This window comes from Sciurus vulgaris, assembly GCF_902686455.1.
Source record: "Sciurus vulgaris genome assembly, chromosome: 4".
In the NCBI taxonomy this organism is placed as follows: domain Eukaryota; kingdom Metazoa; phylum Chordata; class Mammalia; order Rodentia; family Sciuridae; genus Sciurus; species Sciurus vulgaris.
Window position 1 is genome coordinate 155,550,456 of NC_136464.1, and position 18,462 is coordinate 155,568,917.

General features: G+C 31.9%; 1 protein-coding gene across 8 annotated transcripts in view; it reads right to left on the reverse strand.

The window, feature by feature from the left end:
- The window catches only part of NBEA (neurobeachin), a 660,252-nt gene that overhangs the window by 509,579 nt on the left and 132,211 nt on the right, over positions 1-18,462 (reverse strand). For 7 of the 8 annotated variants that reach the window (XM_079137358.1, XM_079137357.1, XM_079137359.1 and 4 more), the window contains exons 9-10: positions 10,843-11,040; positions 10,145-10,278 (exon numbers count right to left, since the gene is read on the reverse strand). In XM_079137358.1, the coding sequence (XP_078993484.1) occupies positions 10,145-10,278; positions 10,843-11,040 (332 nt within the window). Of the gene's footprint in view, positions 1-10,144; positions 10,279-10,842; positions 11,041-18,462 lie in introns of those variants that run through there. The other variant, XM_079137363.1, reaches the window with a different exon arrangement.

Sequence of the window (18,462 nt, forward strand, 5' to 3'; positions counted from 1 at the left end):
TTGTAAAACATTGTGAAACATGTTGTCAGCAAACCCAGACCCCCTTTGAAATTTCCTGGCAGCTTTGTTCCCCCTTTTCCCCCTTTCATGTGTGACCCCTCCCGATGTGTGGTTTCTGCCTTTATAAACCTACAAGATTTTCTGCTAGGGACTCGACTCCTGGAGTTGGGTCCCAGCGCGCTGGAATAAACACCTCTTGCGGTTTGCATCAAGTGACACCTCCTGCGGTTGATTGGGGTTGCCGTCCATCCATGGGACAGAGTTGGGGTTTCCTTTTTTGGGGGCCTTACACTACACACCAAAATACTAAACCTCTAATACCTGGCAATTATAAAATCTTACTCTTCCTTTTCTTGGTTACATTACCATTACCCAGTGCCCCAATAGTCAAGAACACTATTCTAGTTACACAAAAATTGACATGATAAAAACTAAAATTGTTTCACAAAAATTCTGTTTCAAAACTCTTTATCTCATCTTTATGTAAATGGATTAAAGCCTGCAAGTTTCCTTAGTTATACTAATTCTTCTTATATGAGGCAAAAGAAAGTTTCATTTTGCCTTCAGTGTATTTTGTCCAAGTTTCTGGAGTTGATTGTCTCTCTAGAGTATATAACCTTGCTTCTCATAAAAGTGTAGTTTCTGGCTATAATACTGATGAACATCATGACTTCTTTTAAGGTTTGAAGTTGTTTGTGCTCTTTCACAATCACAAAAACAAGAACTTCTTGCCTCTGTTTAAGTAAAAATCTCATCAGCACATTATTTTGATGATATTTTACACAACAATATCATTTACAACTAACTTTTGCTGTTGGTAATTTGTAACTGTTTTTGCAAAATTCATTTGCAGACAGAAAGCCATAATGCTTTGGTCAAAATAGCAGTCACTTTCTTTTCAAATTACATACTTTTAAAAATGTTTACTTTAAAAATGATACATAAAAACACAAAATTTGTACATATTAGTGGGGAAAACCATGTAATGTTTTCAATACATCTATACATTGCATAATGTTTAAATCAGTTAAAACATTTCTATCTCCTTAAACATTTATCATTTCGTTATGTTGAAAACATTCAAAATTTTTTTCTTCTGGTTTTTTCAAACATACAGTACACTATCGCAATTCACAGTCACCCTATTATGTAATACAACACCAGAGCTTCTTACTTCTATTTCAATGTACTTTAGGACACTCCCACTAATTTTGTGATGAGTGGCCTTCTCCAACAGTAGTCTCTAAAGTTTTATCACAAAAATCAGGCACCAACCTGGGGAAAATATTTTTAAATACATACTTAATATTTTAAAATACTTTTAAAAATTGGTTCACCTTAAGTACTCCACAAGCTGCTACTATGTGATATAAAAAATCTTCTCTCCTATTTTTCAAGAGTTGGCACAAGAAGAAAAGCAAACTTGATGCAATGGAAAGAAAATATGATGCATATTATTTGTATACTCCAAATATTTTCTTTCATGCCTGAAGCATATTGTCATTCCTATGTATTTGCTAGTTGTGCAACAGACAAAGAATGCTGAAAAAGCAGCTTTCCCATCTTCTTGAAAACCGTTAATAAATGATCAGATTGAATTTGTTTTCAGGAGTAAATATTCAAAAAAATAATGTATTTTCAAGATAACAAGTCTATCCATCCACAGTATCAATAAAAATATTTAAAAAGCCAATTCAGAGTAACCTTACCCATTAATGGAGACAAATTACAAAGGAAGTAAAAAAGGTAGTTCAAATTCAGTAATATTTTCATCACAAATATCACAGAAAAAGCTTGAACTGGAAATAATAAATGAATATCTACGATATGTATAGAAATTAGACAGATGTCAATGTCAGGAGCAGCAAATAAATTTCTGCTTTGAACTCCATAGCCTTGAACAGCTAGACTGCCCTTTTGGGTTTCTCTCAGTATAAGGGTGCTGAAAGACATGCCCACTTGTGGGTGGTCACTGTTAATGGGGCAGATTCCATGCCTGGTGTGGAATTTATGAGTTCCATAGCTCTGAATTTAGGTGCCTGATAGCCTTGGGTAAAAGAGATGCACCTAAATAACCTTGAGCACCAGATGCCCTGAGGAGGAAGAATTACTACTAAAGTGTTTAGTCTCCAAACAAGCCAATGCCCCAGGGTCTCTTGCTTATTTACCTTGAAGAACCCCTCCTCACAATAAATTCTTTTGGTGTGTTTTGCCATAAATAAAGCCTTCAGGGGCTTTTTCCTTTGTTAGGATCAGACCCATCAATTCTTTTCCACCCATCAAGCCCCTGCTTTCAATATAAAGCCTATGTCTATTGTATTATTTCTTCATACTACTTTTCAGCCTTTTATTTCCAGTCAGCCTACACCTCCCTCCCCACGCAGGTCACGGGTGACATATCAATAACTCTCATGAGATATAAAGTCACCAGAAAAATAGAACTTCTGCTATTACCCAGTGAATTATTGAGGGTTAAGCACGTGAGACTTTCTTCTGAGTTCCCAGAAGAAGTCTGTCTGTAAGGCATTTGTGTGTGTGTGTGTGTGTGTGTGTGTGTGTGTGTGTGTGTGTGTGTGTGTTATCCATTCAATGTTTTGTATCATAAGTTCACTGTCAAGGTAGTCCTTTCCAAGGATTCCTTTTATAAGAAGCCCTATTTATAAATCTGAATGATCACTAGGATCGGCAGCCTGATACTCTATGGATCCTAGTCAAAGTTTCACAGAGACATGCTTGGAAGGGACTATGTATCTAATCTCTTTACTACTGCATAAAATTCTAAAGGTACCAAGTCCCATGTCCCTTAGCACAACTATAAAAAATATTTGTCACTAACTACATATATGCATATAATATTCATCTTCTACAGGAAATGATTGGTACTAAATTCTTACCTATGGTTTCCTGACTACTGATACTAGTCTACTAGAATTTCTTACATTCTTAAATCTGCTTAACAATCAGACCTTCAACTATACTAAAGATGTGCTAGTGTTCCTGAGATTAAGAATTACAAGATGTCCATACCAAACACTGAACTGCTTTAAATCAGCTCTACTTTCAAAAAGGACTATCAATATCTATCTACCCTCCTTTCTTCTTCTAGCAGAGCCTTAACTGTAATCTGCCTTCCAATTTCAGCTTCAGCTATCTTGTAACAATAATTAGAAAGTATAGATTTAAAGCAGAGATTTTGTTGATAACCTATCCAGAGAGGGTATCAACCTCAATTTTCCATCACATCAATAAGACCCCATTCAAGCTACCTGTTACTGTCCCCAACAAAGTAATATCAAAAATGATTCTTTCATATTTCTAAATATTGGGTCACTCAAGAGAGATCCCTAATAATGTCACCTGAAAAAATAAGTATGATAGTTGAACTACAGGGACAAAATTTATATGCCTGTTATGGATATGAAACTAACCAGTTTTTTAAAAAGAACTTATAAGCTACCTGACATCTAAGAAAATAATTTGAAGATACCTCCTCTGAATCAGGAAACCAGTGAAAAGGGAGCATTTTCTTGTTCTGAGAACTGTACAGTATAGATAGAAACAACTGTCTATCCCCATACAAAAGGGTGTACACAAACACAGTCATTACAGTCCACTTAAACTTCTTGATAAAGGATCAGTACAAATGACGCTACAGAAAATTAATAACTCTAGCCATGTAGCATGCAGTGACTCTTCCTGGAGGAAAAATACATAAAACAATAATGAATTAAGTATAAAGAATCATTGTATAGAGATCACCAATTCACAAAGGAAATCAAAACTTTGGAGAACATTTTAGAACAGGCTAATAATGATAAAACTTTCTTTCTAGATAAAAATGTAACAATAATGATGAACTACTTTCTATTATTTCTTGTGGTTAAACCAAATGATTTTGTTCTAGTCAGCAAATGAAGAATTTGCACTTTTATGTAGAAGGATAATCAGACACGCATTCTATATTGGACAGATTATTCACACTTTTAGTATCATACAAATTAAAAAAAAAAAAAAAAACTGCTAATCTACTTGTAAACCAAAATCTGAGACCTCTGTCATGGATGCTTTCTCTTCAAAGTTCGCATATTTGGATTTTGGTGTTTGAGTGAATATGTGAATTTCTGTCCTTTAGTAATTAATATGTAAAACCAGGTTTTATGGCCTATCATCACCTTACTTTATACTAACTGTTGTTCTATAGTTCTACTCCCATTCTTGTGTTTTGACTATTTTTCTACATGTATTACATGTTTTTACTCTTACTTTTACTAGTAAATTCGAGAATGCATATAATTCTGTATATGCATATATAATATACAGAATTATAATTATAATTATAATTCAATTATATAGATATAATATATCTATAGTTGATACCTAAAAGATTTTTAAAAGCATTTTTCCCATATCTGATTTTATATCAGAATCATCTCAAAGAAAACAAACTTTCCCTTTTAAAATTAACAAGTGATAAACTAATTAAATTTCTATTTGTAGCAAAAACCTTACTAGATTTTTTCCATAAAGACACAATTCAGTAAAAAGGAATTGTCTGACAAAGAAGTAAAGGCTCTTTGAACATTACAATTTCCCTACATTTCAGAGAGAATTGTTAAACACATTTTATTTTTCACTCCTAACAAATTATTTTGCACACTCAATTCAATATACATTTCATTTCATTTTAGTTAAATCTTACTGAATAAATTATTTTCTCCCCTAATTCTGATAGCACATATGTATCAAATGTAATTCATGTCCTATGTTTCAAGTAGAAGATGCTTGAATTGCCAAGATACCAAAATTTTTAACAAAAGCAAACAAATATAACTATTCAGTTCCAATGTTACATCTTTTCTGAAAAATATAAAAAGTAAAGGAAATATGAATGAATAAGCTATAACCTGATAAAACACTTCCAATGATTTTCAAAATAAAAGTATTAATTATATACTATACACCACTCCAAAGCAGAAAAAATAATTAAAAACAGGTAATGACTTCTTTTATCTAGTAGAAGCAATCGCATATCATTTTTAAATCAGTGGGATTACATGTATGTTACAGAATTTTAATAGGGTATGTGTAATAGGTACTTTTTACTGAATTAAAAATCAGAAAATACTGTTAGTCATTTTTAAGTCTTCTAAGGGTACAGAAAAATTAAATTAAGGTAGTTAGATAATGAATAATTTAAATTTTCCAGGTAATTTTTTGCTTTACATATGCCAATAGTACTAATCAGAACTATAACAAAATATTTAACTATTAAGGGGGTTAATTAATTATTTAATTATTAAGGGACTGTACAATTCAAGTTAAATACTTGAATAACTTTGGTTAGCAATATAGTTTTAAGAAAGAAAACCAAGATTTAAAGTCTGTACACAAATTAATGAGTCATAAACTTTCACATTACAGATTCTTAATTTAACATCACTGAAATAAATGCTTTCAGTCTTTCAGAATGACAATCCTGTTCAGTCCTTTATTGAGCATCTATAATTTTGAGAAAGTTATTCAATTTATTTCTTCCTCATCATTAGCACAATTAGATAACACAATTAAGATATTTAAAATATTTTTATTGAGCTATAGTTTATTCAGTTATATTTATATATTTTCAGAAAGAATCCTTTGCTGGCATCTAACAGCAATATTTGTTTGCCTTTTTTTAAATATTTACTGAATGAGTAATGAAACTATCTTTCAAATGAAACAAATATAATAGCAGGTACTCAATAAATGTCATACAACTATTACAAGATCGGATAGTATATAACAGAAAAGAATTTAGTCAACAGTACACTTACCCATTGCATCACTCTAATAAGAATTTCTCTCAGTATATTTTTGCTTGTTTTATAAAAATCAATTTATACCTTGTTTCAGAAAGTGACTATTTTTCAAAGCAAAGTTTTCCTACTTCACACCATGAAGAAAGCTTGTTTTGTTTTGTACTGCCTATAGAATGTAATTGTGTATGTTATTAAAATAAAAATGGTCCAAGGTAAGGATATGCTATTTGCAACCAAAATATATGATCACCCAACTCAAAGGAAAATGAAGTTACTTTTTATCAAGTCATTGCCAGACTAAATATAAAAGATATAATGTCATTTCAGGTTTGCAATTAAGTTTCTTCAATTATTTATCAATCATTTGTTTGATTTTCATCATTAAATTAGTATTAAATACTTAGTGAAAGGTATTTTAATTCATTCATCTCCATACTCAGAGAATTGAGTAGGATTAACTATTTCAATATAAAATAAGACTAGTCCCCAAGGAATAACAAAATATCCAAATAGCCTTGATCATTTTGGAGATTTAATCAAGATGATTGAGAATAAATATAAAACACGATGAAGTATACAACAAAGTAGTATACTTTGGCCTAAGTTACTTGGTGAAAACAGATCACATCAAAAATACTGTATTGCCACAAGTTATTTGACTCAGTTTAATAATATTTACCTACTAATTAGTTTATATTTTGTATAATAATAAAGTCTGTATGCTTTTATTTAAAGGCAATGAACAGTATTATTTAAGGAGATTTAAATTCTACAGGGAAGCTAAGTTGGATAACCAACTAAAGTGAAATCATCTAAAACCCTTCCAGGCCTCTATGACTTTGTGTTGATTTCCACACTTGAGTTAACACGTACATCAATTCTAAGCCACTACATCTAGAAAATGCAGATGGCTTAAAATCAGTTATGCAAGTCCTACTTAATAACAAATAAGTGATTCTCTACTGTTAACAGCATCATTATTAGAAAGAAGACCCATATAAAATGAGTATTGTTATAGCTACTTACTTCTCAAGGATTGGTGATATGCAACATTTTAAATATAAATCTATAGTGTTTAGAAAGAACCTTGTAGGATCACTTATCTCATTGTCATCATAATAATTAAAACCAGAATGTATTTAGTGTTTCCTGTATGTGATCTATGTATTTTATTGTATTTAGTATAAATAATCCTGTAAGTCAGAGGATTCCAGTTATGTAATGGTCAAACCCAAGGTGCAAACAATTGAAAACATACTTAAAGTTGTACTAACAATCAACATTAAGCTGAGGATTTGAGGCCAAGTAGTCTCACTTGGAAGTCCATATACAGAGTAACAACCATAATATGTAGGATTCAAAATAAGTCAAAGTCACAAAAATTCTCCTGCACAAATAAAGCCTATCTTCAGAGGATCCAGAAAATTAAGATCACTCCCTTCAATAAAATTATTTTAATTCCCCCTATACTGACTAAAAAGTCATAAAAGTTGATAGGGTATCGCTGTGTCAAAAAAGGTAAGGTTTATGGAAATGGTAAACTATTTCATTAAAAGGGACTTCTTAGGGGGTGAGAGTGTAGTTCAGTGGAAGAGTACTTGGCTCAACATGCAGGAGGCCCTGGGTTCAATCCCTAGTACCTTAAAAAAAAAAAAAATACTTAGTAAAGTGCATAGAAAATAAAATGCTTCGGCTTAAAACACAGAAGTCAGAATAAAGTTATTTTAGAGCTTCACTCAATTTCTCAAAAAAGTAATTGAAAATTAGACAATATTGCAATATTCTACCACATATTTATTATACAAAGAAGGGTATGTTGTTGAATTTTCTCTGGAAGATTTAAAAATGTCAGAGTGATCCTCATCCATCTGGAACAATTCAACACTGACTAAAAATAAGATGATACATCCTACTTCAAGGTTGAATTTATCTTTATCTTTATGAATTAATGATACAAACATAAAACACAAAATTCTATAAACCCTTGCATGGTTAAAAATCTGCATTCTTGGGCTGGGGATTTGGCTCAGTTGGTAAAGCGCTTACCTCGTAAGCACAAGGCCCTGGATTCAAATCCCCAGCACCACCAAAAAAAAAAAAAAAAAAAAAAAAAAAAAAAAAAAAATCTGCATTCTTTAAGTAGAGAAATCCCACTTACCAACTTATTTTATTTTATATTATTTATTAATTTAATTATTTTGCAGCACTAGAGATTGAACCCAGGGTCTCAAGCATACTAGGCTAATGTACTACCACTGAGTTACATCCGCAGCCCTCACAATTTGCTTTTAACATTTTTAAAAATGAATGACTCTATCACTGATGCACATACTTTTCTACACTGGTCCCTTTCAAGTCTTTAAGTAACAAATGACTATATGACTCATAGACACAACTGTCCACAAAAGAATAAACGTTTGGCCCCGATATCAAGGGTTTTGAAACAATGAAAAAATAATAATAGATAAGTACTCAAAATAATCACAAAGCGGCTTAGGATTGGGTATGGATTATTACTAAAAAGGAGAGTAATACCACTCCTATTATGTTTTCTATTAGCTATAAACTAAGAACGTAATACACATCACTGAGAAAGTTTAAATTAGAAATCAGTTATAGGGAAATTAAGGCAAATGATCCAAAAGAACTGAAAGCATACAAATCTAACAAAATCAGTATACTGGTTCCTTTCACTGTCTTCTATCTCCTTGATGAATAAATTCAATTTAAATACCAAAATATAATATAAATACTAAAATAAGCTTTGAAGATGAGTAGTGAAAAAATAACTATGCATCCTGGATGAACAGACTAGTTACCTTTTAAGTATGATTTTAGCACAAGATTTTATAATAGTTGTTCATAAAGGAGTAAAATTACTGTGATAACTTATTTATAACATTTCAAACCATATACTTTTTCTAAACCTTCTCTTCCCTAAGCAACAAGTCCAATTCTGGTTTAAAAAAAATCATGTATTTCATATTAATTAATAAATAACATGTAAATTACAAATAATTTTCTCTAATTTATTTTCATAGCACTTACTAGCTTTTAAGTTATTGATCATGATGTATCCTGGTGTGCCTAGATTATAAATAGCAAAATATTCTGAATTTAAATCCAGGACTATAAATTAAAATTTGATTTTTCCATTATACTGATCTGCCTCCCAATGAAATTATTTAAGATCTCATAGCAAAGTAGTTCCAGAGCAGGGCATAACCTCAGGATTCCTTCTCCCTCAAAGCTTTCAACTTCCAAAACGCAAGCCTTTACACTATTTGATATAAAACAAAACATGACCAATCCATAGATGGGAGATGAATTTTATAAATGCATTGATCACATTTATATTCATTATACTTAAACTTTACACAGAGACCATCCCAAGAGAGGAACAATATTATTAGCAAAACTAAAATAGAATTTTGTTAATGGGTAATTCGGTCAATATGAGAAAATCATGTATTACACTTTCTTCGACCTTGAATTTTTCATATAGCTTCATTCATTCGTTTTCCCATCAATTGAAAATCAGATAACCCATGAAGGATCCTGGGTGTGTGTGTGTGCATGTGTGTGTGTGTGTGTGTGTGTGTGTGTGTGTAATCTTGATGAAGCATTCCTAAATTACTTTTAGACTAAAATTTAATGTTGATCTATATAACTTGTCCTTTAAAATCCAAAAGCATAATATGTAAATAGCCAAAAATCACTGCCATAATTTATATTTAATGTCTTATATATATAATTCTAACATGACATTAAATTAGAATTTGATGCAAAAGGTACTCTTTAATAAAAATAAGAAGCTATAAAAATCTATATGAATTCAACCTCATTAAAAGATTTCATTTTTATACAAACATGCATATGACCCTAGTTTTATTTGCACCCTCAAAAATGAAGATACTTGAAGAAAACCTAATGTCAATTAATACTATGCTAATCTTCGGTAATGATAAAGGCATTATAAAATAACATTACTCTTTAAGATATTAATTGTGTACCCATTATAAAATAGTATTCTTGAAAATGAACTTTATCTTAGCAATTTTCTACAATCTGAGAGGGAAAACAATGAGCATATATAATGGATGAGGTCAGACCTAAGAATTTTCCTCAATTGAATATAATTAATAATCACTATGTTACATCTAATAAGAATTTTTTATTTATTCTCAAGGGAGGCATTCCTTTATGGGAATCAGAATCTGTTAAGTATTTTTATATTGTGTAAATAAATATCTGCCCTAGTTCTAAACAAATCAAAGATAAAACCTGAGTATACAATGCAAATCTAAGTGTGTAAAACATACAGCAACTGTACAGAGAAAACTTACCAGACAGTTGTTTCCACTTGACTGTCATTGAGCTGCCGATTATCCAATTGGGCAAAAAGTGGAAAAAGGACTTGAATCCCTCCAATTGAATGAATTGCACTATGAATTGAATGTGTTACTATTGCTTTCACATCCTATATTCAAAAACAAAAATGTTTACTAAACTTCTATGGCATACTTTTCATCACTGTTTCTTTGTTCCAAATATCTTTCTTTTTAAGAGAATTAAACAAACTCTGACATTTTAAGAACCCTCAATTATAATTTTTGATACTCATACACATATAAATAAAAAACTGAAATATGTTGGCTAATCATTTTTAAATTTGAAATCTTAAGTTGAGAGATTTATACTGAAAACAAAGTCAAAATCAGAATTTATTTTAGAATAACAAATATTAATGAAAGACATTCAGGTAAGTTCTATGTTAGAGAATAATACATTCTTAAAGTATATTTTGGTATCTAACAAATATATGTTCAGGTAATCTGTAGATTTTATTTCAAAGGACACAGGAATTCAAAGTAAGGAGACAAGGTCAAGGTATTTTGCCAAAAACAAAAAGGTACAAGATAAATGGTTTAAAGAATCTGAAAACAAAAACAGAAATAGTAGTTTTATAAGTAAGCAATGTGTAATGTATAAAGATACTATCAATGCTGCTAAGAACATGAAAGCTAAGCTACCATTCACCCACCTGGAGCATTAGAGCATGTGGGGAATGCACAAAAATTGATGCATTTTCCTTTGGTGATGATTCCAGGCATAGTTGAGCATCAGTAGCCTTAGCATTATATGTAAAAGCAATACTACTTGCAAGTTTCCCATCATATAGAACCTGTTTATGATGTTCTGCCAAATGAATATCACTCTCTGATTTAAACTTGAAAGTACTCTGAAAAAAAAAAAACAGTAAATATTCTTTTAAAGGTAAAATTCTGAAGTTCAGCAGAGAAAAAATTACAATAATAAGCAATTTGTTTGGGCTTTCCATGTGCCTGGCATTAGATAGTGGTGTTACTTATTTTGTTATTCTCACTTCAATTCTATGAAAGTTAAGTTTTATTATACCAATAATGACACTAAGATCTTCACATTCTCACTTTCATTGTTTTTCACTATATGAAAATAAATTTATTAAAATAAGATAGGTGATCTTATTTATAAGTAGGATTTTATTTTAATACTTCATAGCATTAATTTAATGTTTCTTATTAACACTTACAAAAGTATTTACATGAATGAAGAGTTCCTGGCAAATGAATTACTTAACAACGAATAAGGACTATCATTATAGATTGAAAAAATTCAATATGTAAAAATAACTTGTGTCTTTATTAAAAAGCATTATCAACTTATTAAATGTCAGTTCTCAAAAATACTGCAATATCCACATTAAGATCAGAAGAGAAATTTATTAAAACATGTTGCTACTTTATATAAAAGACAAGGAATAATGATGTGGCAACTGTAACAAGAAAGGCGTTAGCAGTAGTAAAACTTGTTCTGCACACATAAATCTGACAATGACAATATTTAACCTTGGTAATAATCAAATGAAATCGGTTTTATTTTCAACTGTACAACTATGAAAACTGGATGTTATATAATTTAAGCAAAAATACTCATCATTAAAAACTAAGATTCATGCCTTCCAATAATTTTTAAAACCCTATTAATAGGAAAACAGTACACATAATAATATTAATAAACTGGTGAAATACAAATGAAGTCCACAACTTAGTTAATAATAATGTACTAACATCAAATTCTTAGTTTTGACCAATATGCCATGAGTATAAAAGTAAGCAACAAAGAAAAATATAAAACTTACTGTCAAAATTCTATCATTATGCAGTAATTTATTTTGTCTTCAGTAATGCTTTTTGCCGTAAATCATCTTTTTTTGTTTTTTTACAATAGCTACCCAGAAATGTTTGGGGTAATATTTCTCTGATACAACATTCTTTTATCTTTTGCTTTCAGCCTTCCTGTGCCTATTCTTTTATGTTTTGAGTGTATCTTTATAACAGTATATAGTTGGGTTTTTTTTTTTTTTTTAATACCTAGCCTGATCACCTTTTTATTTTTTTCCCCAGTACTGGGGATGGAACCCAGGGGTGCTCTACCACTGAGGTATATCCCCATACCTTTTTGAAAAACTTTTATTGAAACAATCCTGTTAACCCATTAAGTCCCAAGTTTTCAATTAATTTAATAAAATTATTTCAAAGTTACCATCAGCAATATATTTGTGGTTCCAGGTAAGTTTTTGTAAGTGTTCCATATCTGACATAATGGAGCAAACTTTAAGTTGCCAAGGCTGGCATCTTAAACTTTCAATCCTCCTGCTTCAGCCTACCAAAGACCTGGAATTACAAGCATGTGGCACCATGGCTAACTTAGCACAACCATCTTTTATTTTTACACAAGAACTTGCCCCACTTAAAATTATGGTGACAGCTGATGTGTTTATTTGTCCCCTCTGACTTGGATTACTTGCCCTATGTCTATGTTTTTTCCTTCTTTCTACTCTTTTGAGACTCTCTCTCCTTTTTTGCTTTTCTTAATTCACCTATATGAACATTAAACATTCCATTTTTATTTTTTGAAAGCATTCAAAACATGCATATCCAACTTAGAGTCATTATCTGAATAAAATCTATAAATGCTTTATTTGTACTAATGGGACTCACTCATCTAATACCTAATTTCTTTGCAATCAGACAACTTTACTTAGATGAGGGCCCCAAATTCTGGCTTTCAGCTACATTCAGCCTTCTGCTTCTAGAGGCTTCATGTAGTTTTTTGCACATGGTCCTCTCTACAGGCAGTTCCTTCTTCAAGGACAGTAGGAAAACAAAAGCACAACTGGTAGTAAGATGAAGTCATGAATTACAAAACAATCTCAGGAGTGGCATTCATCACCTTTCCATATTCAGTTGTCTATGATCAAGTTAGAGCATCCCTACCTATAATCAAAGGGCAGGAAATATACAAAGGAAAGAACAGCAAAGGCTTATTGGGATCTCTTAACACTATTCAGCTCTAGCTTGCCAGCTATATTCTTTCAGAACATGTAGGATTTTATTCTTTTTAATTTTTCATTATACTGGGGATGAACTCAGGGGCACTTTACAACTGAGATATATCCCCAGCCTTTTTCATTTTAAGACAGGGTCTTGCTAATTTGCCCAGGATGGCCTCTGAAATTGCAGGTAAATCATTTTTGTGGAGGTGGCAGGGGCAGTACTGAAGGGTGATTTTATTGTACACTAAGACACCAGGACATTAGTTGAAAGTCTAACTGTAACTATTTTAATGTAAACCTGTCCTTTTTCTCTGGTTGTTTCTGAGATATTATCACTGTCTTAGGAGTTATACACTAACCAAACTGGACTATCTTTTATTTAAATTGTGTGAATTCATTCCCTTACTCAAACTGATTATTTTTATCATTTCTGGAAAAGGCAAAATCAACCATAAATTGCTTATTGCGCTTTCCCATTGTCTCCATTTTTCCCCACTGGTACTCTAATTGGACATATAATACACTTCTCATCCTGTATCTCAAGCTGCCAAAATTCAATTCACATTATGATTTTTCATTTCATTAGTTCTTGTGATATAAACCTACTAATTCTTCTGATTTACCTTCTAAGTTCATCAATTTTGAGTAGTATTTAATGAAGTGAATAGATACTTTATTTAGCTTCAAATTTCAGTTACATATTTTATTTCTTAAAAGTTTTTTCAATTATTTTCCATTCTGCCTAGTCATTTTTGATAGTCTCCTATATCTAGTCAAAGTTGCCATAACCTTTCATTATTTCTTTAAGCATTTGGGGTTGTTTGTTTGCAGTACTGGGAACTGAATCCATGGGTGCTCTATCACTGAGTTACATCCCCTGCTCCTTGGATTTTATTTTATTTTTTTTAATTTTGAGACAGGGTCTCACTAAATTACCCATGCTTATCTCAAGCTTGTAATCCTCCCTCATCTGCCTCCTAAGCTGCTCAGACTACATATGTGCTTATTTTAAATGGCCTAATTCTTCAGGAAAGTTTACTTTTGTTTTTGAAAGGGGTTGACTTTCAATATTATACTTTGTTTCCTCAGGGTTTATGTGGTTTTTGTTAATGTACTAAGCTCATGCTTATGTGAGATTTCTCTGAGTTTTAGATATGTTCCACTAAATTCAGAAAAACTCTGGTCAGTCATTTAGAGGCAATACCAATCTACACATTTACTCTGTTCTCAATTTGGACTTTCTGAGACACACAAGGTAGTATGATTTATGATTTATGATCTAGCATCCATGTGAGAGTTTCATTATGATGAGAAATTCTTAGGATTGGTTTTTTTCCCCTTTCTCTACTTAAAGCTAAACATGACAGAAAAATCTTACTAGTCCAATAGAAATTAACATTTTCTCATTAGATTGTCACAAAGTGTGTTTTCTTTCAGAGTCAAGGTCTTTGCAGGGGTCTCAATCTGACTTCCCATTTTCCTTAAGTCTGGTCCAGTGCCTTTTACATCACACATAAACTTCAAGATGTTTAAGGCTGCCAATGGCTACCAGATGTATTCAGTAGAAAGAGGCTGAACTGAGTTAATATTCAGTAGATTCAGCTACACCCATACTTTCTTGTGATTTCTGGCATCTGGAGATTCTTGCCAGCTTGTATATGTATTAACACTTAATCTATCCCAATGTTTTTTGATGTTGTCTACAACAGAGATCTTCAGGGATACAAATAGATCATTATACAGTAACACAAGCTGAATTTTTTGCAAGATCATAAAAACAATGAGCTCATACCAATTACAGTGTATCTGGAAACGTTTTTTAAATAAAAATATTTTTTAAATTAATTCTATAGTGCAGAGATAACAAATATTAGAATACTGAAAAATCTTTCTACTCTTTTGTTCTATGTGCATATAAATATACTTTAAATATACGGAGAAAATAACTAATACAATAATACTGACAAAATTCCCTTAAGTCTGTACTACCAGGAGAATTTGGAAATTTCCAGAATTTTTCTCTCTTCCTTCTTAGAGGAAGGATTCTTTCCTATTAAAAAAAAAAAAAAAAAAAAAAAAAAAAAGATGGCAACAAAGTACCAGAAGAAGAGTGGAGAAAAAAAACTAGTGTGAAGACAGAAGAGTAGTTCAGAAATTTTATCTCCACAGAAGATGTAAAGAGAAAGGAAGGACTAAAGCTACTGCAGAGTGTAGCTGAGACAACCTAAGTAAACCAAGATCCCTCAGAGTCTCCAGCAGAAAACCAAACACTTTTAAAATTTCTTTTAACCTATTAACTATTCCTTTTTGTAACGGCCATGAATGAATTATGAGTTTGTTTGAGCCATTTCAAGGCAGGGGCATTGCTCTTCTGAGAACTTCTGCTGAAATCCAATCAACTGCAGGCCACCCACTTTATGCTGCCATAGTGCCCAATGACTCGGATAGGCCTAGTAAAAGAGGCAGGTATAACCTGCTAAGCCCCAACTTGGTTTTGCCGTCTTCATCCTGTTCGTTCTTCACACTGAATCCCACTGGTGTTCCTACCCCTTTAAATAAAGCACACAGGCCCATTTTGTTGTTAGATTCAGTCCCCATTAGAGTTGGATCATTCCACTGTGCTCCCACTTTTCACTTATTTTCATGTCTTGTCTTTATTTCTTAAATTTCTCATACCTTTCATATTTCTAATCTGACTCACCACCCTAGTTCAGGGAAATAATAAACATCAGGCGAGTCATGATATTTTTGGTTTTCTTTCACTTTTTTGTCTGTTACCCTGCTCCACAACTCAACCAGGCTTTGCAAGGACTGCATCTGTTAAAAATATATACCATCCTATTAGTTCTACACTATGAAAAGCTACCAGCTGAGCTTCAAAACCACACCTATACATAAAGTAATACAAACATCTTGAACGATATCTGTTTTTTTAAAAGCACCCTAAAATGGCACCTGCAATTATTGTGGCATCCTTTTATATTTGATAACAATATGTTAAAAATTTTTTCATAAATGTTGTTCATAGAACATTTACCCTAAATTGTAGATACTGGCATTCTGCATTATGGTAGTGGACATTCTGATATCTGTGAGATGGTTGCTAATGAGATAAAGCCTCATTAAGTAGAACCCTAATCACCTAAATTAGAATGAATTACTTACTGTAAATAAGAGAAAATGTGCCAGAATATTGCTTAACTCAACATGACTACAACAATCAACTGCTACAAGAGCAGAAGCATTTTCCTTTATAGTACTTATCTCTAGAAAACTCACTAATGTCAACAACACACTCATTTTTCTGTTGGACTTATATAAACACTATGCATATATGGCAATACCTATTACTCTCCCCATAACACTGTAAGTGTTGCTGACATAACATGGCAATGACATTCCAGTATTTAATGAATCATATTTCCTGATATATAATTAAGAGACTGGAGCTATTTTTGGATTGTGCATCATCCTTCCCTTCAAAAATAACAATAAATAATCCACCTTGAGTCATTACAAAAAAAAATTCAGATCCTAAGATCTGCAAATCTAAACCAATCTAGAAAAAAACATAATATAATCAGTTCACTCTCCTTTTGCAAACTGTTTGATCATCCCACTTGACTGGAAAATAAAATCCAAATTCATTACTTTGATATTCAAAGCCTTTGACAACTTAGTTCAAACTATAATGATCCTCACACTTCACTATACATCAATATCCCTACTTTATGTTCTACCATCAAACCATGCCTATCCTTGGTCAATCCATACACATATCCTACACTCCACTACTTCTATCCTTTCAATCAGGTCCTCCATCTCAAATACTATCATCACCCCTTGTTCACCTTATCTATTTTCAAAGAACCCTAAAAAACCTCCTTCTCTATGAAGATTTCCTAAATCCTCTGTGGCTGACATTAATCATCCTTGCACAAAATTTTAATAGTATTTGCATTATATTTCCTTTCTGGTGCACATATCAACTTGTAATTATAAATATTTAGTGTTGTAATTATACTCTCATAAAGAGTATAAGCTTAATCGTTTTAATCCCTAAAGCTTAGAATATTTCCTTGAATATAATAAATATTCAATATATTTTGAATTTTATTGAATTTCATGCCCTGCAATCATTATTACCACTCTTTAACAAGCAAGAATGTAGAGGGAATAAAGATTATAGTCACAAGCATGACAATAAATGACCAAAGATTAGCATAGGAAATTTTAGTGCATGAAATGAAGTCATTACTTCAACACAGTGAAAAATGATTAATAAAATCTAAAGAAGTTAACATAATGGCATATATCAGATTAGCAAATGTGCCAAGAACTTACCCTATCATCACTGCAATATTTCAAATATTAAACAAAATAAACACATTACTGATACAAACACATATCCAAGAAAAACAATTTAACATAATGGCACTATTTAACTAAGCAAAGACATATCAATAGACAAAGATGCCAAAAACATACAATGGAGAAAAGATAGCCTCTTCAATAAATGGTGCTGGAAAAACTGGAAATCCATAAGGAGCAAAATGAAACTAAATCCCCATCTCTAACCCTGCACAAAACTCAACTCAAAATGGATCAAGGACCTAGGAATTAGACAAGACTATACAGGTAACAGAAGAAAAAGTAGGTCCAAATCTTCTTAATGTTGGCTGAGGACCAGACTTCCTTAACATGACTCCCAAAGCACAAGAAATAAAAGCAGGAATCAAATATTGGGATAGATTCAAACTAAAAATTTTTTTCTCAGTAAAGGAATCAATCAACAATATGAAGACAGAGCCTACAGAGTGGGAGAAAATCTTTGCCACACACACTTCAGAGAGAGCACTAATCTCCAGAATCTATAAAGAACTCCAGAAACTTTACACCAAGGATACAAATAACCCAATTAATAAATGGGCTAAAGAAATGAGCAGACACTTCACAGAGGAAGATCTACATACAATCAATAGACATATGAAAAAATGTTCAACATCTCTAGTAATAACAGAAATGCAAATCAAAACTACCCTAAGATTTCATCTCATCCCAATTAGAATGGCTATTATCAAGAATACAAGCAACAATAGGTGTTGGCGAGGATGTGGGGAAAAAGGTACACTCATACTTTGCTGGTGGGATTGCAAATTGTGCAGTCACTCTGGAAAGCAGTATGGAAATTCCTTAGAAAACTCGGAATGGAACCACCATTTGACCCAGCTATCCCAATCTTTGGCCTATACCCAAAGGACTTAAAATCAGCATATTACAGTGATG